The following is a 23,403-nucleotide window of genomic DNA, read 5'->3' on the forward strand; positions in this document are numbered from 1 at the left end:
GTACTCATATAAGAATAAAAATTAACAGACTTCTAGCTGACTGGGTAAGTTTTGCTGCACAATAGCAGGAAATATGTAAATTAGTATCTTTATTGTACTACCTTCCTGTAGGTTCTGATTTACAGGTTTTTATTTGTCATCTACCAACATACTCAATGTCTTCAGTAAACTATAAAAAAAAAAAAATCAAGGAAAGCTTTCAATTTTAACAATTCAATTTAAACAAAACTCTACATTTTTTTCCTACATGTTAACTGTTTGACCAATTGCTGTCACATTTTTATTAGCAAATACAAATTTAATAATTAAAATATTTAATAATTGAACAGTATTTATAAATATTAATGCATTTAAATGCCCAGTTTCTGATATTTGAGATTTAACAATTATTGTTAATTTCCAAATGGATTATTTTCTGATGCAAAAATTAGAAGTGTGAATTAGTCATAGGCTAGTTCCTAGCCAACAATTCTTGATAACTAGACATTTTTAGTGAAGAGCCCTGACCATGCTGTTTGCTCCCTCTGATGGTTACAGCTCAAATTTGTGTTTCAGAGCAGATTGCAAAGGGGGAGGGTGGAGCAGGGCGTTTCCAAATTGAGACTAGCACTTTACACAAAATAAAAATCATGACTTTTTTGGATCTACATTGTTTCTGATTTATTATAGTCATAAAAAAAAAAATCAGACTGAAGTGAAGGCTTCTTGGTTTACACAGTACAAGAAGAGATTAATAACCAGTACAATGCTGTAAAGGACCTATCACATTCAAACCAGTATTTAATATTAATCAGGAGTATTGGGTAGTACCATACCATTAAAAAGAGAACACAGGTATTGTTCAGAGGGCTGTTTTAAGTTTTTTCTGAAATCACCTTTTCAAGATATTTGTTTTACAGCACAGCTCAGCTGAGAGTACTTGATCCTCCTTTGATCTAATATAATCAAACTGCAAACATCCCTCAAAAATGCACAAATATTTCTTTGAAAAAATTCAAGCCTAATCACTAGATGCACATTCTCCCTTTTCAAAATGGACTCCGCTCTCGTCAGCTACACTGATGCAAATCCACACTTATATTCAAAATCAAAATCTATTACAGATGTATACCAGGTTTGCTATTAACTGAAGTATCTATTTTGTACTTTTCCATTTTCATTTATATCTCAAAGACTCTTCTTTGATTAAAAAGAATAAAGACTCCACAACTTCAAAGAATTACTCAATTAAAAATATAAGTGTCCATCTGGTGTTTAGTAACTACACAGGAGATCAAAACAGTTAAGTTATATTGAAAGAAATATGCAAAAATGAACAGGTATGAATTATCAGTTTGTATTGAAAGCCCAGAGGAATAATCCAACATGAAAAGTATCATAAACAGTATATGGAAAGCATATTTGTAACTTTCATAAACGAGGCATCTCAAAACTGCTGTACAAAAGCACTTACTCTAGGACAAGAATGAAGACAGTCTTTGAGGATACAATACAACAGAGCAAATAATAACAAACTCAAAATGTTTGCTGAAAGTATTTAATGTACTTGCTCCATGATTCATGTTAAATGATACAGTATCAGGTAATGTCAAAACATATTAATAAACAAATTAGGAGGACAAGCATTACACAGCTGTTTCACTGTAAATCATGTTTTAAATTTTCAGAACATGCTTCTAGTACTGACAATTGTTCTGGCTTATCAGCTATCCACTGATGACAACTCAGAGTACTGTATGGGAGAGTACATGGGAATAATTAAGGAAATCAAACAGCACCATCCAATGAAATTTCAAGGACGCTGAAAACAAAAATAAATTGGCTTAAGCAAGGAAGATGATTAGCTGTTTTTTAAATCTGCATTACTTGCACATCCTTGACTAAAGAGACAGTCTATTTTGAAACATCTGGTTAGAAAAGAATTTGGCATTAGCTCTAGCTGTGAAGGAGATACTCCATTTAATCCATGCTGCTATCATATCTGACATTACACTCAAGTGTCAGCGAAGAAAAGCACAAGCTTTGGGAACACAATCATAATTTCAAAGTACGTTTAGTGCTACTACCAGAAAACTGCGTCTAAATAGGGTTGAGTGATAATGAGAACTTGACTTGAACCAGGAGAGTCCCTCATGACCTACAGATGAAAAGGCTTACTGCACAGACCAGCACCTTTTTCTCAACCAAATAAAGTATGAAAACTTTAAAAAAAAAACTTCTACAGGTGACAGACCAGAACTGTAAAGAACGGTAAATACTGACAGAACAAAAGCAATGCATACTCTTCAAGACATGTACACTCATAAAAGATATTTTAATAAAAAAGCTGCACTACACGAGGAAAGTACATCACAACTACAAAAGGTATCCTGAAAAAGCAGTCACTGTAAAAAATGAGCTAGAAGTTAGGAAAAAAAAATCAAACTGCATATAAAATTCCATATAAATGTAAATCAAAAAAAGCAGATATAATCTTTGGCTGCAGAAACAGTAACAATGTAAGAGTACAGAGGAATTGCACATCTATATAGCACTGACCTAACCAACACTAACACAACTTAGGGTTCTGTATTTTAGAACACAACAGAGGAAAACAAGAAACAATACAGTAAAAAGCTGCAAAAAAAAATATTAGAAGGCTGGAAAAGTTTTTGATAGAGGGATCTGAGAACTGTAATAAATTATGTAGTATTCAAATCGTATTTCATCTTTTTAAGCAAAGAACTTAACCATGTCCACAATGACTACTCTTGTAAAGGAAGAGAAATAAGAGCCAAAAAATAGAATACAAACTATAAGTAAAATACGTTGGTGATTATGCATGGGTATAAACTAAGAGGAAGTAGCAGATTCTCCATCTCCAGAGAGAAAGAAATAGAGCAGGACTCTTGCTTGTAAATGACTTTTAATATAGATGCAAATCAATCCAATTGAGCAACCTGAGATAGAAAGGGACCCATGCTGAAAAACAACATGCTCCACCCCCACCCCCCACCCCTTGCAGGAATCTATGAAACAAACCTAAAAAAATTCAACACAACAGAATTTAGCAACTATTTCTCCAGTTTCAGAAAGTAATTAAAGTTGTTCAAAGTTTAGACTAAAATTATTATTATATTGTTCAAAATTATGCCATATTACAAGTTTTCAAAGAAAAAAATATATACTACTACAGTCCAAGTATGACCGAAAGTCAAAAGAAACAGAAAATTTAGCAATGACCATTAAACAAAGCCTGTTCAAAACCAGAATCCAATGACATTCACTTTGAAGTAAAAGTTGTTTTAAAAGGATCCAAAAGTACTGTCTTACAAAATATCATTTTTAAAACTTCAGTTCCTTAGAAGATAGTTCCGCTAACAGTAACAAATACAATCTGTTGGGAAAATAGCAATATTACTATTTGTTTTAGTAAATTATATTTAAAGCCAATTTTAAATTATAAGACCACTAATAGATCAGTTGGATCTTTTTCCTCTAGATGTGTTAAAACTGCGTAACTACTAGAAAAGAGCATCACTGGTTCTTTGTATTGTGTATGTAACTGTAGTCATTCATACTGACATGTAATAAGGCATTCCAAAACTACATACAGGAATCACAGTATCTTAATTATCTGAGAAACAACAAAGAAGTAGTAATTTTACCTTCCAATACAGTGATATTTGGTTAAACTATAGGAAAAGGTAATATCAACAAAGCACTCATCTTTTAAATGATCCTAAATTTCCCCCACCCCCCCAGGATACTTTATTCTTTCTGGCTAATAAAAAGTAGTGTTGTAGAGATGGCCTATAAGCTTACTGTTTATAGAATACACGTGACTAGTAGAAGACTACAATGGTTGATAAGAAATTGCTATAATGCACAAGGTAACAGTTCAGAGGTCCCTGAAATCAATCAGTGCCTTGCCATCCTACTTAAACTGGGGAGCTGAGGCATTCTGATTACGGTCTTGATTTTACTGGTTTGCACTAGCTGGCCTAATGACTGCTAATTAGCTGTTTGCCTGCTGTACTGTGGTGTTTGGCTTTTTCTCAGATTAAAATATTTTAGGACTATAGATTTTGGGGTTTTTTTCTTGACACACAATTATTTAATTTTTTGTCTAACTTCCGGAAGTGAAAAAGACAGCATATAACAATCCTTGCATAAACTCTTGACAATACTGCTATGAGACATTGATGGCTGTTACACTTGGTGGCTAAAATATGAGCAGCTTTCACAACACTCACAAACCTGAGGAAAACCCAAGATATAATCTGCATTTTACTATTCTGTCTGTAAACAATTTTATACTAAAAAACAGGAAAAAACCAAACCCTCTTGCACACCTATTGATTAGGTTTCACAACAATAAACTTTTCCACAATTGTGGTAAGCATGGAGATCATCAGTTACCTTTAAGAAACAAATGTTTTACAGAATCCAACAACTATCCAAATAATTAAGATACAATGCCAATGTAATTTTCTAAACCCCACTATTTTACTCTCATCAGATACAAATTTAATAACATCTTCAGCACACTTTTTTTTTCCCCAGTACAGTTAAAACACAAATGTCTTCATAGAAGCAGTTCAATCCACTTTCCTACATCACATTTTTCTCTAAAAGCAGGAGGCACCCTGTGGCCCACTCCACTCTATACTGAATGCTTCAGGGTGCTTATGAGCCAACTGCTGCAATATCACAAAACAGTAGTGCAGAAAGGCAAGTGATAAAAACCCACAGAATAGCTGTGTCCCCGTTCTCTCAAAATAAACTGCACAGGCATGTTCAGACATCACTTCAACAAAGAGAATGAACACAACTGCTCTCACAGAAAACCTACTGTATGCATAGTTGCTTGGTTAAGCTAACAATGCCTCATGGAAGGCATGAGCAGCTACCGAAGAACTGTTTTCCTGCACACATCAAATGCATTTAGTTAAGACTAGAAATTGCACATGGAACTAAGTCACAATCTTTCAGCTTCAATGCGAGTTTTGGGGGAGGCCAGGGGTGTTGCTTTTTGTTTCAAAGAATATCAAGCTATTTCTATTTTTACGTGTATCAGAGACTACTAGCCTTTCTAACCTGAACTCCCAGCTCTGAAGCATTAACTACAGACCTTCTCCCCTCATTTAATGAAATCTGTTATGAAACATTTCCTACACGGATGTGGAAAAAGGCAGAAGATGAAGAATTTCTGGCAAAAAAGAACACTTACAGAACTTACATATTTGCTATGTATTTTTCTAGTTCTCACTTTACACCAGTGTGAACAAAAATATGAAACCTGGCACATTCAAAATTATTTCCCTTATTTCATTTGATGACTTTTCATTTTGTTTCTGATCAGGATCCATTTATTTGAAGTGTCTGCATTAAAAAACAAGTACGCTGTAACATGTACACCAGAAAAAGGAGTACTGCTTCAGAGTACATTCAATTCAGCAGAGTAAACAAGAAGTTATATAAATAGTGCTTTAAAGAGTGCAATAAAGGAGTGAAAGAAGCAGTAAAACACTGATGTTTATTCAGGAGTTAATAGTCAGGTTTTTTCTCCAGTACGAAATCTGTAATACTCCAGTCTTAGAAATGTTTAATGTTTACTGTCTTGGCAAACAGTAATAAAGTTGCTGTTTCCCAAATGCCAGCACAATAATTTCAGACTGTACTACAGCCCTGTAATTAACAAGCAGCCTTATCAACCATGTGGTCAAGAACTTCTACTCTGAAATTTAACACTGGCAACTTCCATCTCATATAAGCGAGTGAATGGGAAGTGCAGAAAAGCCGGTACTACTTCACAGCATTTGTACATTGGTACACTGTAAGTTATCAACTTGAGTGTTTTTAAATGGCACACACATGGGAGCAACCTAAAAATTAAAAAGTTAAAGCTAATACCACAGACTGCACATTGAAATAAGTGATCCAGCACTGGCTCACCGATTACCTCTCCACTTCCCACATGCCTTCGGTTTTTTAAAACAGAGGGCATGCCCTCTCCTCCACCCGCCTCCTGAGCAGCGAACCGGGCGCCGTCGCAGGCCAGAGGCAGCGGGCCCGGCGCAGCGCAGCGATCAGCAGTCAACACCACCGAAGAAAACACAGCAAGAAAGAGCCGAGAGCGTCCCCAAGCGCAGGAGCTGGCAGCTCTCCCGAGGCCAAAGGTGCGGGCGGGGACGGAGCGCCGCTGCCGACGTTAAGACGAGGCCGAACGCACCCTCCCGCGCGCGCCCCCCTCACAGGCCCCCTCAGCCCCACCGAGCGCCCGGCACGGGCCCGCCAAGCCCAACGCCCGGGGCTGCACCTGACACAAAACCTCCCGCAGAAACAAAACACACCCGTCTCTCTTCACCCGCCCAGCGCGGAGCCCAGGCAGAGCCGGAGGGGCCCTCACCACCCGCCGCCACAGGCACCCCCCACACCCCCTCACACCGACCACGCGCCCGCCGCGGCACTCGCGGGCTGCCCCGCGCGGCCGGCACGCATGCGGCCCACGCGCTGCCCCTTCACCCGCGGGCCGGCCGCGCACGCGCAGAGGCGCCCCCGTCCCATTGGCCGGCCGCTCACCGCAGGGTTGGTGCGGCGCCGCCCGCCGCCGCGCATGCGCTCTCGGTGCCCCCGGCGCGGCGCCAGAGGAGCAGGCGCAGTCCCGGTACCGGCAAGGTGGCCGGTGCTGCGCAGGCGTATTTGAGATCATTTCGGGAACGTTCTGTCTCGCAACAACCTTCCTCTGCAAGGGAAATCCTGTCAGGGTACGGGCCGCCCGCAGCCCCGGTCCTCCCCGCCCCGCCTCGCTGGCGCCCGGGCCTTTCCCCGTTACCGCCTCCTGCTGCAGCCCTCGTCCTTCTCCGCACAGCCCACCCCCTCTTCACAGCCGACCGCCCGGCCCCCCGCCGTCGGGCCGCGACCTCCCCCCCCTCCCTGCCCCGGTCTCTTTTCCTAACCCCGAGCTCAGCCGCTTCCCGCTCGGAGAGCGCTGGGAGCCGGTCCTGCCCTGGGCTGCCCGCCTTCGCGGGGACATGCGGCCCTGAGGGGGGAGCCCGGCGCCAGCCTCAAGCGTCTTCTCCGGAGCGGCGGATATGGGCCCCCCGCGGCGGGGGAGCGTCCCCCTCGCCTCTCTCCTCCCTGCCCTGGGCCCGCTGGGGTCGGCGGGCGCTGGCGGTGCCCGGGATCGAGCGGGAGCGGGCCCGTCTAGGTTAGAGTGGGGCAGGTGATGGTCCTTCCTTGCTGAGGTGCCGGCCTCGCCTCTTGCAGCTGCCCGGAGTTTCTGCCCGTTGAGACAAGAGTTCTAGCTGTGGGAGCGCGAGGGCAGAACAGGCTGCTCCGAGCCACAGGAGAGGGCAGAAGGGACTGCCAGCAAGATCTTCATCCCCGCAGTGCTGCTGCTAGAGTTAGAGAGAAACCTGCTGCCTCTCCTCTCTGTTTCTTTTGATCTCCTGGAGAGGAGAGGTGAGTTGTTGTCTTTCCGTCTTGTCATGCTGTAGCAGCAGAGAAAATAGGCTATGGCTTGCAAGCTGCAGAACTTGTTCCGGATGGCTTCAAGCCCCAGCTGACCGCTTGGTTTGTTTTACTTGAGAGTCAGCCCTGTGAAAAGGCCCGCTGATGGAGAGGAGAAAGAGATTAGCACCGTGTTAACTGCGCGGTTCTCTCTCCTTTGCTGCAGTGCCCACTTTCACCGCTGTCTCCTGCTCTGCCTGCTCCTGTTTTCAGCATGGTAAAGAAGAATACTATCCCTGATGGGTAAGTATCTCTCAGATTAAGCAAGAGGCAGGAGCGGGCACAGTCCTGCACAGAGAAGGGGCTCTGACTGCCCTAGGTGCTTTCTTGCCACATGTATCTTCGCCACCTACAGCAAGGTAAGGTAGGTATCTTCTCCAAGACAGGAACAACTCAGCCCTTCATCCCCCAGGTGAGTATGATGCTCCAGCCTGTCTGTGAACACCTCTCCTTCAGCAGCCAAACACACTCCCTTCTTCCTAACCTTCTTACCCCCAGGTGTATGCTTACTGGGGAATTGGGACAGTAGTCCATTCTTCTGACTACTCAGATGTTTGCTACCAGGAGTGGAGGAAGAGCTGATAAGATGGGAGCAGGTGGTTGCATGCATGTGGTCAAGGAATATTTTCATGGAGTCAAGTCGAGAAACATCCTGCATTTTTGTTTTTAACCAGAGGACAACAAAAAATTTTTATAGGCAAAAATAATTTTAAAACCCAAATGCACTATACATGCTTTCCGATGATTTGATTGGGAGTGCATATGGGGACTACAGAATGGTATCACTTAAAACAGATACAGATCTATTCTTCAGCTCTACTGGGGGCAAAAAAAAAAAAAGAGGAAATCCCAAGTTTAGAAGCTTAACCTATGTGTTACTGCTGACATCAGTACAAACTTCTTAGGAGGGTGTGCTGAGATACAAAGGCACTCTACTGGGACAGTAACTTGCAGTTTGTACGTTATCCTTGTTTTACAGGAAGTGTTAAATAAGTTTATTAGGAACATTCTTAGGAGGAGCAATAGAATACAAAAAGCATGTTTTCCTGCAAAATACATTGGCCTAAAAGCTATAAACAAGATGAAAATATTTTAAAAATAACTTAAACTGAACTTTTTTTCCATAGTTGACAAATTCAGGGATTGAAATTGGAGTACAATTCAAGAAAAGCTATTTAAGCATTTCTTTCTCTGAAAGTTTCTGTGAAATTTCAGTTTTCAATTGGACAAAATAGAACCAAAGTGGGCTAGGTTTGCAAGCAGTAATGCAGAAAGCCTGTAAGAATAACTGTCTTCCTTGTTTTCTTCATACTTGGAAATTATTACTAAAACATTGAAAGTCAGGTGCTTATTTTTCCCTTCTTTTTCCCTCTTGCATTTGAACTGGAGCAGCTTTCAGGCTACATGCATTCCTTTAAATAAGGAAGACACAGTGGACTGTACTTTTGGTTTCTATGATTGGAAACTCATACCTGTGTATCTTTCAAGGAGAGAAACATCTACTGTGAACTAACTAGTTACAAAGCTAGTATTATGATCTGACAAAGCTTATGATAACTGAAGTGCTTTCAGCTTCTCCAGATATTTAACTTTTTGATACTATTAACAAATCAGGCTAGACATCTGCAGTATTGGGTTTTTGGAAGTAAGGAGTTTAAGGAATTGTCAGTCTCCCAATCTCATGCAGCAGTATATTGATGTCATCCTTGTGCTAGCACAGCATGTTGTAGTTCTTTTAGTACACCAGAAAAAACCAGCAGCGAACCCTGGAAGAGGACTTAAGAAAAACTAATTTTAACTTAGGTGAACCTGCATATGCAATTTACTGGCCCTGGAAATAGTTGTTGGCAGAAGTGAGATTGTGGTGCACTGTAGCATAAGGACCAGTCTCCATGTGGTAGCATGCTAGGGAAGTACAACCTTAATCATATCATGGTGTTGCAATAGCAATAAATCTAACAGTGACTGTTCTGGTTTTTGCAACACTGCAAGAGAAACACTGTAGTAGATAAAGACATGGTACATATAGATGTTTTTTAAGATTGTCTTTCTATTACTGCTTCAATTCTTTATACTGTTCTTAACAGTTTTAGTTCAAATTCCATTATGCTAATGAAAGCTATATAATAAATTTGAGGTTTCAGTTAGGCTAGAAGTACCTAGCAATAGTGCAACTAAAGAAGAAACGGTTCTTTTTTTTACTGATCAGCTAATTAGTATCATCTTTCACAGTACCATGTCTGCAGCATAATTAAAGTTGCCATTACGTAAGGGTTGTGCTATAGCACTGCGCAACCTTGCTAGGTATCAGCACTCTGAGTGTATTCAGCACCTAAAGTAATATTGAAGTGGTATTAATTGCCAATGTTGCCACTGGATCTGCACTGCCAGTTTTGTACCTTGTTCTTCTTGGCCCGTTCTTGTTCTTATGTCCCTGTCACTCAGCCCTAGCCCAGAATATTTGATCTGATGCTATTTACACAGTCTTTGCTCCATCAGTAAAAGGAGGAGGTGGACTGGTAGTAAAGACTTCCTGTATTCCTTCACAGCAAAAAGCATTTCTCCGTTTTCCCGGTAATGTCCATTGCAGTCTCAGTTCTAGGAAGTAGTGCCGGAGAAGTAACTCCGTAACAAAGTGAGACATCAGTATAAGAGAGGGACTGAAGTAATGCCTTGCACTGCCATTCCCACTATGGAGTCAAGTTCTGGTTCTTCATGGTGTCTGAAATGGTATACTCCTTCCGTAGCTGTATACTATGAAGTCTTAGTGGAGAACCAGGAAGTAAAAAGAATTCAAGTTACATAACAAAGTCATAGAATACTATGATGTTTTTACAGTTTTATACATGTTTGTGTTTCGGTATCCAAAATCCTGCTGTGGATGTAATTTCATAAACTCAGATTGTGTTCTGAAAAGCATCTGCAGAAATGTCACTTTCTTGTATGTGTCCCTTAAGATGTACTGAAAAATACCAGGACTGGGGTCTTTTTATTATAGGGACAAAGCTGAATTATTTCTGCCTATGCACCATAAACATAGTTGTTTAACTGAATTGTTCCTGTGCAGATGTAAAAGCATCAGCTTTTTCATTTAGACAGGAATGTTAAAGACCATGGCATAACTGATTGTGCATGTTCAAGGGTGGATGGAAGAGAAGGGTTACTATAAGGTGAGAGTTTATTTGTAAAGTAAAAGTCTTTCATACCATCACGCATAGAGCATTTTCATTGAAAAATTTGGGATGGAGAGAAATTACTTCTTATATCTGAGTAATGATAACATTGCTATAAGAGTTGAAGTTACAATATACCACAACAAGTACAAAGCTATGCAGTTATTTATTGACATGGTAAGGAAACTTTTCTCCCATGCTTTACATCCGCACTACTTTTTTACAAGTTGTGACTTACTTGTATCCCACTTACAGGGGTTGAAGAAAAGCAAAGTTAGAAATCTGTGTAGTAACAGATGATTAAGAGCTATATTCTGTCCCTTCCACTTTTGACCTGTTCAGTGTGTGTTCTGTCTTGACAGCGTGTCATTGTCTTTGTACAGCTATCTTTTCTTCAACAGAATAGTTGTATGTCTGTAGAGGTATGGAAACCACTTGGAAAATAAAGCTGTGTGTGTATCATGAAGTATCAGTAGCCAAAAAAAGGAGAAGAGGTTCCAAGTAGTGTTTTCTAAATGATCTTGCTACAGCTGACAGTATTTCAAACTTGAGTTTCTCTACAGTTACAATAATTATCTTTTTTGAGTGTTTTGGAACTCACTTTCCCAGGTAAGTTCTAAACTTACAACTGCTTCATAATCATAGGTGCTCATGAGGGGCTCCAGAATTGTAGAAACCCTTGATTTGTTAAGCATAGCTTCAGATATTGCTCTCTGAACTTGCTTCTCCACCCAGTGTAGCTTTTGAGTAATGTATACCTATTTACACAGTTTTACTAACATGGATTTTTAACTATTGGATGAAAAATGTTCTCCATGAATATCTGAAGTTCAGTACTAGTTTCTTTTACTCGGGAATACTGGATCGCATTATTGCTGAACTGAATGTTACATACTTGGAAATGTAAGATAAGAGAGCTTACTTGCTTTTATACTTCAGATTTTTTTCCTGTCAAAAATACCATAATTACTCTGTAAAGGTATTACCATATAGACATTTTAGTAATTTTTTTAGCATATATTAATGTAAACATCAGTTTCATCTGTGTTCTAAGGTGGGTTTAGGCTTCAGAAAGACCAATGAGTTCTAACTGTTTGCCATAAAGAACTTGTAGGTTATCTGTTGACAGTTTGCTGTGCTCTATATATGTATAGAACTTTATCACTGAGATCTGACAAACTAAAGACATGAAACTTCCAAATTATTTCCAATTTGGTGGCTCCATCACATTGTACCTATCAATTATTTAGTAGCTTCCTTGTCGAGCTTGCCATTAAAAATGTATGTAATGTCTTTATTGAAACATACTGATTTTTCTCTTAAAAAAATCACAGAAGAAAATAAATACTAAGATATCCATTTGTTTAAATGGTTGAGTATGAATTACATACAGCTGCATGTTTCATCTGCTTCAGTTAAAAATTTTAGTACCACTAGCTGTGGTACACACAGTTTTGTCATGCTTTAGTTTAACATTTCTGTTAAGGGGATATAGTAGCTATAATTTCCAATATATTTTTCTAAGTTTTAGAACTGATTCATAGCAAGATACTTTGACAACTACAAATTATGTTCATGTCAAATGAATGAAGTTTTCTTAACTATATTTCAAAGTTGTGTTGAATAATTACAGATAGAACTGGTATGTACAATCTGTGCTGTGTTTTGCAGTTCATTGATGTGTAGTTTTGTATGTTTAAAAACTTACATAAACATCTTTGCTGTCATTTATTTTTGGGGGGTTTTCAATAGCAAGATTTATGCAAAATATAGCTATTTTAATGTTCTTTGCTTGGATTATTACCTTGTTGTTCAACATGCTTTTGAGCTTAACTAAAGAGGCTTCATCATGAATAGTAAATTTTGCCTTACTCAAATTTACTGTAAGCTTGTCTTTATCGTAGGCATTTCTATACTGTCTTCTGTTATCCCACTTGAAGCTGGAGGCTGCTATGCATGCCCTGTTGATGATATTCAGTTGATTGGTCTTGAAGCTGATCGTTATTTTAAAGTATTTTTCTAACTTTTTTTTGCTGTTTGGTTTTGAACAGAGGCCATTTCATTGGTTGCTGCTGTTACTAAGCATATTGCTGCTAAATTCTTGTGTTAATCTAGATCACATATCTTGTATACTCTTATGAGAATGCATGAAGCTAGTTTCTTTTCTGTTGTTCCACTGAATATAACTGAAATTTTTAGATTAATGAAAAAGACAATTAAGCATGCTTGCTTTTCATTTAAATAAAATGTATAAGCAGAGATATATATTTCCGTGTAAACTAGACTTAAAAACCTCTAACAGATCAGGTAACTAGAGTCTGTTGTATCAGTAATAGTTGTATTTATTTAACTGGAAACCATTCAAGATCAGAGAAATTTCAGAGGGAAAGGAGAATGATATTTTTAGTTTGCTTTTAATACTTTTTCTCAACCAAGAGGTGATTCTTGTTTAGAATAGCAGGCAAAATTCTGCCTGTGTGTTAAAATTGATGGTAGTTGGGAAGTGGTGAGGACAAAACATGATAGCGAAGTGGGAACTGCAGTAGCTAAATAGTTAAATAATTGTTGTATAACTAAATAGTTAGTTTTCTTGACTTTCAGGCCTTGATCTGCATGTAGTCCATGGATTGTTTACCTGTTCGAAAACTTAGAAAAATAAAGCTTTAATTGAAAATTTATCATATGTGCACAATATGTCACTTTTTTTTAAAGTGCTCTTTTCTCTGTTACTTTTCTATTTGAATATGCAAATTCTGAGGGGTTTGTGGCTTTGGATAGTTTACAGTTCAGACAAATTTTAGTTAACATTTGGCCATAAAAGCCTATCATAGCTATTTTGATGCAAACTTAAGGGTTTGATTTTTGCAGTTCTTTTTACACACTTGAGATTCTGAAGGAGGCTTGTTTTGTGAAAGGACCAGAAATACCACAGATTTAAAGGTGATAGTTTGCTTTAATGTATGCTGACCTGGATTGTCTGCAGTTTGACAACCCTTGTGTTTTGTACAGAAGTTCTCAGGCTTCAATTTCTTCCTGCGTATGTCATCTTCTGACTATTAATTGTGTTGGGAAGCTGCAGCGTTTCTCTGAATTTACATGATTGCATTTTAGATTCTTATCACAACATCTTTCTAATGTGAATGCCATTGGTTCTATGGCCAGAGCTATTACCTCTGTGCTGCAAATGCCTAGATTTATTTCTAGGCATAGAAATCAATGTCGTGTCTGTGTCTCAGTAAGATATCCTTGTCTCTTTCAGGAAACTTCTGCCATCTTTTCAGCTACTTCTTGTCCAGCTTGTTTGTCACCCAAGCCTCTGTTACCTTTTAGTCATTGGTACAGGAAAGATGATGGTGCTGTCTTGTGAGAACACCTTTGACTCCTGGCTTTCTTCCTTCCATTTATGTTCAAGCAGGACACAAATCAAGTGTCACAGTTTTCATTCATACTTGTTAAAATGTTTGTTTATGTCTTTGCTCCTGTGACACCTGTTTATGTGACCAGCTGCAGCTCACTTGTCTTTGGTCATTTCTGCCTTTATCTAGATGACTTCTGAAGAGTTTTACTTTCTTTAGTCCCCATCACCTATAAATTCCCAGCCATATTCCGTTGTTGATAACAGAACAAATTTGAGTTAATTTCTTTAGCCAATCTTTGCTTAATTTCAGTCTGCTGGTTTTGAGATAATTTTTAGTTGTGCAGAAGGATGCTGCAATTTCTTTGCTTAAATACCATTTTAAAGATAACATTGAACATAAACCCTTTATATTTTTTGATGAAGAGTGCCTTCTGCTCATTTTCTGCCATAGAACTCTCAGCAGCTTTTGTTTCTTGCTGATTTTGCAGGTAGTTTTTTTCTAGGAGGATTTAAACAGAGTTAAATACAGGAGAATAAAAACACAAGTTTATTAAGGTCTGATAACAAACTGTGTAATCCTGGTGCATTGCTCTGTCAATCCCAAGTTCAGAATTTTTACAAAGCCTTTTTTACATTGCTAATGAAAAGATAAGATTTTTAAGCCTTTTTTGATCATTTCTTATTGGCTTTTAATTGCTCACATTTATGATAATCATGGTGGATTTCCACTCATAGTTTTCCAAGAGGAAGCAGGTTAAAAAAGATCTGAATTTCTAATATGACATCTTTTAAAATTGTCTTACTACATAAGGTAGTTGGTCTTTTGCAGTTGGGATTTTTTACTCCTGCCTTCCTTCAAAATGTTTCTAAACATGTATATGTGAGTATGGCTGGCTGTCAGATTAAATCCTACTTTTGTAAAGCATTGTGTAGATTTTATTGATAGAAGTAATACCAAAGAGTAATTGAACTAGGTTGAACAACAAATACTGTATCCTTGTTTGCTTTATCTCTATGACAGCATCTCAGCATCTGCTGCACTAGTTTCTGTATCTATAAGTACAGCTGATTTTCTAATCCTGTTTGGAAGTTTCAGAGCAAAAGCAGGAAGAGTATCTCCTTGTTTTAAATAGACACATAATTTCCAGGTTTATTAAAATTAGCAAGAGGCAGGAGCTGATGTTAAACCTGACTGTCATTAATTTTAACAATAGTTCAGATTAAATATATGTCTAAATAAGGTTCACCACATTTAGTGCCATTCTCAGACGAAGTGAATGAGATAAAATGAAATCATGCACAGGACATATTTCACAGTTTTTCTGTAGACTTCGTTTAATTTTATTTTATTTTGACTGAACACTGCTGGTAACTAAGATGTTTCATTATGTGTGGTTTTTGTTAGCTTTGGTAATATTCTCAGTCCATTTACACCATGATCTTAGTTGATTAATATACAACTTCTCTATCTAAACCAGAATAAATGGAACATAGTCTCAGATTTTTGTTTTCATGTTTTACAACTGACATACAATTAGCAGAGTCCAAAGTTCACAAACTTGAAAATTCTCTTAGCAAAACTTACCAAGTTAGAACACTTTTATTCTATGATACACAATATGTAATTTCTTGATCAATGTTTTTCAAACTACGGTGACTCAGAAGGTGCTTTATTTTTTCCCTTGTGTGCAACTATGCTAAGCTAAGGGAATATATGAAGTAGGAGACTGGTTTTGTTCGCTCTTTACAATTATGAGGTACAAAGTTCCTGCAATCATTTGGAATTTAATAAAAGATTTTACTGCAACCATCTCTCAGTAATCTAGTCTCTAGCTTGCCCTTATACTTTCTCACCTCCTACTGGCTTCTACATGATAGCTGTTTGCAGCAGCCTTCCTAATGATGAGTTATTATTACTCCTTGGCTATTTCATTTGTTATTGATTAAACTAAGCATCTGTATGTCTATATTGTGAGCCTCAATCTTTTCTTTAAGTCATGACAAAGACAAAAAGGGCAAGTTAGTGGTAAAGACATTGATGTAGTAGATTGTTACATAATTTGTTAGTATCAATTATGCTTCAGGTCACCATGCTGAAAATGTTTCCTTTGTTACTTCCAAGCATCTGTGAATGGTAATATTTATATACTATGATAAGTATCATTATGGATATTTAATTGAGAGTTTTGCCAGCCAACATCTAGTTTTTGTTATGGTCCCATATGGGAATTGTTATCAAAGCAAAATACTGAGTGGTTAGAATTATTTTAAAATAGGGTATTCCATTAATTTCATAAATAATGTGGTTTTATAAAAATCAGAAGGGAATCTAGAAGCTGTTGGAAGCTCCCTTTAAAGGGAGAGATTAATTTAAACATTAATTCCAAAAATTTAAATGAATTTACACCATTGTTAAAGAATCTTATTAAAATCTTTTGTATTTTAATAGTTGAGGTACTAGCTGAAAATGCAAAAAGACTATGGAGATTTTAAGTCATCTAGCTGCCTCTTCTGAGGTCATAGAGATAATTTGTCCTCACAGGAGGAGAAGAAATAAAAGTGCTAAATTTAGTAAGTTAACTCTTTGAAGATAAAATTGATCTGCCAATTAACTTGTTTTCAGATAAAGCTTTTCATAATTTTTAAAAAACCTGAAATCTCTGAGGTGTGATGCATCAAGATTTTTTTCAGTACAGTGTAGAATTTGTGAATTCTTTGTGGTTTTGGAGTTACTAGTGTTTTTGAGTGTTGTAACAAATCTTCATTCATATCAGCAGATGATTTTTGCCAAGTTTTAGTGTGATGGAATATTCTCTGTATTTTTCAAAGTACCAACAGATAGTACAGTCAAGAGTGTTTCTTTGAAAAAGCAGCATATTACGAAGTAAACACATTCCTAAAATCTAGAAACTGTATTTTTAATGAAAGTAAACTTCGCATTACATTGTCGATTAAATGATTGATGCGAGCATATGATTTTTAATGGTGTTTGTTTCAGCTAAGTCGAAAAATTTTACCAACTAGGAAAGTACTTTTCTACCTGTTGAACCTTACCCATCTGCTTTGATTTATATTGGTGCGACTTGTTTGTAAGTGCTGTCCTACCATTTTGAGGGGAGGAATTTTTTGGAAGTTGGAAGAAGGAAGGAAGGAAAAAGACTGTTTCCAAATGTCCTGATGATACCTTGAAACCACTTCATAGAATAATTGTAGGGTTGGGGATAAATTTTACTCTAGAATAACAGTGATGGTGCGGTGCACATTATCTCTAAGAAGTATTTTCTTTGTGGTGATCCTCTATAAAGAAGAAAGATTAATTTTATTATGGCTCCTGACTTTAGACTTGAAAACAAAAATGTCTTTATGTAAGCTGTGTAGTGTGCTAAACAAGCTTCTGCACTGATCAGTGCTGTAGTGATATTCTGCTGGTATTCTTCCAGCATCTTAGGCAACTCCCTGTTTCTTTTATCCCAAAATAATGCTGACATATTAATTTTATTCAAATATATAATAACAAAATTTTATAGTTAGCCTAAAAATATCTTAGTTTCTTGGTGAAACAGGCAAATTACTAATGGAAGATGGATTTTAAAAAAGATTTTACTTACGTATCAGGATTTAATTGGTCATTTTTTCAAACTGGTGCACATCACTTGCGATTGCTTCTGTCGTCAAGGAATTTTAGGAACTATTGGATCCTGCTGTTTGGAAATCTAACTCTTAATATAATATGCTAGTAGCTGTATGGCTCATCGTAGGAAAAAAGATAACTGTAAACCTTTCTGCTTGGAGAAGTTTGATATAATTATATTTAAACTATGTGATATGGCACTAGATTTGCCTGATATTTGTAAGATACTTCACATAGTTCAAAATAACTGTTAGTATAATTTTAAAGGAGCATAATTTTATGTGCTTTGTTTCACCAAAGTTTTAATACGAAGAGGAAATTATTATTTTTTTGTTAAAGTTTTACATGATGCTGCAGATGTCTTCTGTTGAATTATGTAATTTGAAAATATTTTAAATAAATATTTGTTTCATTACAGATGGCGGAGTTTGACACCAGTTGGGCAGCCTATACCAGGAACCAGATTTATTGCATTCAAAGTACCTTTAAAAGGGGTATGTATAAAAAGTAACTACAGATTGGCTCTATAAGATACAGTGCAAAAAATAATGAAGAATAGCATGAATATTCATACAAACTTCAGAAAAGTTTTATGAAAAAATAATTTATTCAGATTTTGCCTTTCCAGTAATCTACTAGTAGCTTTTTTACATAATGTTCTATATCTCTTCTCTTTCTTTTAAAACTTGTATTTGGTGTTACTCTTTTTATTTATGTTTTAAAAATCATAACATCTCTAACGTGATCACTATTAAGTGGCCTAAATTCATTATATAATATAACATCTTTTCATGACTATTGTCAGAAAATCATATGGAAGGGGTTATGGTATGAGTAACATCTAGGCAATTTAAGTCAAAATGTAATTTTATGGAAATCAATCACTCATTAAAGGATACCAGCCACTGCAGTACTTCTAAAATTATAGATTCAGATTACTAATTTCATAAGCAAAAAGCTTCAGTGATCTGGAGGCATTCAATATATTTATAAAAGAAGTCTTCATATATTTCTTTTATTAATGTGTTAGTTCTTCCTTTAGGTCCTTACTAACATGGACTGCCATCTTAATCTATTCTACTGAGTCAGATCTTTTAGTTCTTTGTGACAATACAAAATGTGGAGGCTATCTTCTTTAGGCTCTTCTGTTCTTTCGTAGATTGATGCATAGGGAAATTTTGGGCAAATAGGGCCAAGCAGGGCAAATTTGCCCTTCTGTATAACACAAACGTTGTATAAATTAACTCTTACAAGTCCTTGCTTCAGATACACAGGAAGTAAAAGTTTCTGAGCTCATCTAAAGTTCAGTGACTAGACATAACCTTGGCAATTCTGTCTAAGCAGTTGTCTACAGATTGTGCTATAGTATTCATATACAAAAGATTTGCTTCTTCAGGTATAGTAGTGGCCATTGTGTTTTCAGTCACCATCCGGTTTGCTTTTGTCAGCAATGACTGAAGTGGAATGCTTGTAGAGTTTGCTTCCTGCAGCTGCTTTTGCAGCTTTAGTATGATGGTTTGGTTCCTTTGACACCAAGGTTCTGGGGTGTGACATTGGTCATGCTCTCCGTGGTACTGACTGATTCCACAATAGTCATGTCTCGTTCTACCAAGACTGCCAGTGAACAGAATTAGCAGTGAATACAAAATTCAGTAGATTTATAATTATCTTCCTTGCTATTGGGATATTTGAGAGAGGATTTTTTGTATCATCAGCTCCCATAATTCCACTTGAGTTAGCAACAATTTTTTGCATAGATGCACTATTCTGTGCTGGTTTTGTTTGTTTAGCGTGTCATTTTCTAGTTCCCTGTCACTCCATTGTTGAGGAAGATACTTTGTTGCTAACTTTACTCTTTCCTTGTAACTCCTGTGATTATATGGAGCTCCACCAGAGATCATAAAAAGGGCAGACACTGTCAGTGAACCTTTCCAGCAGCATCACAAGTAGGTAGTCTACCTCAGTGTGTTGCTTACTTTCAGTTCTACTGATCTCGTTGGGGCATAGATCCCAGTTCTGGGACCCTGTCTTTGAATTTGGACAGATATAATATCTGGTACCCAAGAAAGCAAAATCTGTTAACATTTCTGTCCCTCCAGTTTGTTCAGTCTCAACTGTGCAAGATAGAGAAATGACAAGTCTGCCATAGACTCTGTGCTTGAAGCTCATGGAGTTTGTGGCAGAATACACATAAAATGCATAATTGTGGTGTCTTTGCAAAGATGGTGGAGGTCAGTAAATCTGTCCAGAAATGCTGGAGACCTAATTGGCCATAGTCTGTCAGAAGTCCTGTTATTAGATTTGTGGAACAGGCCTCTTAAATATACAGGAGTTTCTTTCTTTGCTGCCTATTGGGAAACTGATGATAGGTGACCTCACCCAAAGGAAGAAAACATATTTTCAGTATTTCAAAACTCAAGGGTTATTGTTTTAGCAGAAGATGTACTGCTAGTAAAGGCTTCAAGATTATGGGTTTACTTGCAAGGATTTCCTGTCCTTTCAGATGATCATTATAATGCTAAGAGTAACATTGTAGTATAGTAAGGACTGGGCAAGTTCTTGCCCATGCCATTAGAAGGAATTTAGAATTGATAACAGATTTCTTACATTGTCAAAGCCCAATTAAACACGTAAAAAATGAATACTCCACAAGAGTTTTTCAGAAAATCCTGAAAAGTCTTTCAAAACAGTGTTTTGTAACACATTTAACTGTTTACTCAGTCAAGCAATATTTTTGAAAATTGTATTCCACCTCAGTTTGTGTGATTTTGTATAGTAATAGGAAAAATTCTTTAACATTCTACCATAGACCTTTTGCAGATTCACTGTTGTCACCTCAAAGTTAGTAAGTTCAGTTTCAGATTTTACTAAGTCACTGCTGAATAATGGCAAGATAAGTGACTTGTGTTCATTTTGTTTGAACCTCAGCAACCTCCACTGATTTTTAGTATTGCACCGGTATCTGAAATATATAGGACTGAATACTTCTATATGCTTTCTACCCTACTCTTTTTTAGGACTGAATACTTCTATATGCTTTCTACCCTACTCTTTTTATCTCAAGCTTCCTAATCATATACTGGCTTTGATAGAACTGTCCTGCTGTTTATTCTTTAATTTGGTTTCCTGTCTGTGTTTCCAGACTCGAGATAAGTGCTTGCTAGCATCTTAGATTATAATCCACACAGTCAAAAGAAGGATTGGTTAGTTACACTATAGCATCTGTGGTTCTAAGAGGTATGTGGTCTGTGGCTGCCTTCCTTTCCATTAGGTCTAAGTTCAGTCTGCTTGAATTTCTTGTTGACAAAGGAACTGAGCGGTGGTTGAGGTTGCTGCATCTTTTGCCACTGTCTTTATTGGTTGTGGCTGAGCCTGTGTCAAAAAGCTCTCACAATGGATGTGCACTATTCGGAGAAAATCCAGTCTTGTGTATATGAGGCATTTTCATAGCTAGAGTGAAGAATGCATTTCAAAAAACACAGCTACAATAGGGTGAAAATTTTTCCTGCTGTTTCTGTAAAATGAAATTAATTATCCATCACCCACCAACATGTAGCTTTCTTAGTCACCGTATTTTAGTCTTCTTTAATATTTCCCGGTGCTAAATGACATGCACGTACACTCTGCCAAGAGATGAAGCAGGGATAAAAATGTCTGCAAAACATTTGTGGGGAGTAAGTTAAAACCTTTAGAAGAAATGAACTCCTGCGTCACAACTTCTAATGTTTTATGTGAAATACACTGTTAATTTTGTGTTACTGTGCAAGACAAAGTATGTTTGGGGGAAAGTGAATTGTGGTGTTTCACTTTTTGCTGATGTCTAGTTACTTAAAATCAGTGTATTTATGCTACATTTTGCAGGATTTTTGTGTCTATCAAATTAGTGCTTATTTTAGTAAAGTTTGTTAACACTATACAAAGTGGAAATTCTCACACATTTTCTTGCATTTTCATCTGAATAGAATACACAACAAATTCTTGCTTTCTTTTTATTTGGTTCCTATTATTCATATAATACGTGGATGTGGTTCTGATACTGTAAACATTCCCTTTTGAATACTGATGTCTCCTAGTCCTAATTAAAATAGCTGAGTATTACAAATGTCTTGTTACTAGAACGTAAAAAGAAAATCTTTCTTTTCCATTTTCATTGTAGGCAATTAACCAGAGGCTTACGCCAACCCAGAAGTTTACACCAAAAGACTTAATTGCTGCAATGAAAGCCCTAAATGTGGAGCTTGGATTAGTTATCGATTTAACATACACCACACGATACTATGAAGTTAAGGTAATATGAGCATGTAGCAAAATAAAATAATTTGTGCAATCTTTGTGTTAAAGTATTTACACATTTGCTTACCTTGAATTGGAACAGACAAGTAAGCCATCTGGACTTATTTTGTGTCTCCAATAGAAACTAAACGTTTTATCACAAAGGAAATAATTCCTCCCAGCTAGTTTCATTTGTGGCTTATTTGTATTATGGTAACTCAGAGTAATGGATAAAGACTGCAGTGCCAGGCACCACAGAAAGGGAGCAGAAAACTTAGTCTGTGTCCTGAAGACATTCTCATTTATTCCTGATGTCTTTTTTTTACTGATCTTCAGTAGATTCCACTAAGAAACTGTAGTTTTTGAACTACTTCATCAGTTTCCAACTTTTACCAGTATGGTCTAAAGAATTTTGATTAATCAGTCTCCTTTTGATAAGCAGAATAAATAGCAGTATTATAACTGAATGCTAATCTTTGAATATATGTGGGCTGTAAGCTTTGAGGGGGTAAATATGTGAGTATATATATGATTGTGAGTGGGAGGGACAAATATTGCTAATAATGGGTTAAAATTGAATTACAAGAATCTGCTCTCTTTACATAATGTGCTGCCTTAATAGGGATAAGTAAGTCTTTTGTAGAAACTGTTCTTTGAGATCAGGTCTTTAAAGTGGAAATGTAAATGGTAGTTTCTGAGAGTGTATCTCTATAGAATTATGTCAAGATTGTTTTCAATTTCTACTCAGGATTTGAGCTACTGTTTCACATTGGCATTATGTTAGGTTAAGGTTGCTTAAGGTTAACTCTTCTTAAGGTTTTTCATTGAAGCAAGACTTCAATCATTATTACCATTTTCTTTTCCTTCTTGTTAGGATTTACCAAAAAGTGTGCAGTATAAGAAACTTTATACTGTTGGTCTTGAAGTTCCCGATAATGCTACTATCCTACAGTTCAAAAAATGGGTCAGAAAATTCCTGTGGGAGAATGCAGGAAATGGTACGTATCGGCATCTTAGGCTGTAAAAACCCAAAAATATTTTTTCAATACTAACTGTATCATTTATTGATTTCATTAGGTATTTATGACACCAGGGATCTCAGACTTTCCATAGCACTTTGACTTTACTATCTTAAGATACATTATGTAAACCACTAGTTATCTTTTTTTTGCATTCAAAACATGCCTTTTTCAAAAAAAGCTAGTAACTTAAATGCCCTTTGTAATAGTATTATATTTGCATTATGTGTCAAATAACTGTCAAAGACTTTAATCTGTCTGACCCAAATTGTCTACCATCAGCTTAGTGTTGTGGCTGCCAGCCCTTTATGGATGTTCTAAATAACACAGTATTTCTCTGATGGCACTGGGCACCGATACATATGAGCAACTTAAGTCCATTTAGTCTGATGTAGCAGTTTTTTGATTGATGAGTCCATTATTACTGTCATATCCTAGCAATTCTGAGAAATCATA

General features: G+C 37.1%; 1 protein-coding gene across 4 annotated transcripts in view; it reads left to right on the plus strand.

Moving 5' to 3' along the window:
* Window positions 1-820: 820 nt before the first annotated feature.
* LOC102053841 (uncharacterized) overlaps window positions 821-23,403 on the plus strand; it is a 30,517-nt gene continuing 7,934 nt past the window's right edge. The window contains exons 1-5 of one of the 4 annotated variants that reach the window (XM_005432411.4): window positions 821-6,749; window positions 7,661-7,737; window positions 18,075-18,150; window positions 21,813-21,944; window positions 22,803-22,926. In XM_005432411.4, coding sequence (XP_005432468.3) covers window positions 7,709-7,737; window positions 18,075-18,150; window positions 21,813-21,944; window positions 22,803-22,926 — 361 coding nt within the window. In that variant the 5' untranslated portion in view covers window positions 821-6,749; window positions 7,661-7,708. The other 3 variants (XM_055720528.1, XM_055720527.1, XM_055720529.1) reach the window with 3 other exon arrangements.

The sequence above is a fragment of the Falco cherrug genome, chromosome 9 (genome assembly GCF_023634085.1).
Source record: "Falco cherrug isolate bFalChe1 chromosome 9, bFalChe1.pri, whole genome shotgun sequence".
Lineage (NCBI taxonomy): Eukaryota > Metazoa > Chordata > Aves > Falconiformes > Falconidae > Falco > Falco cherrug.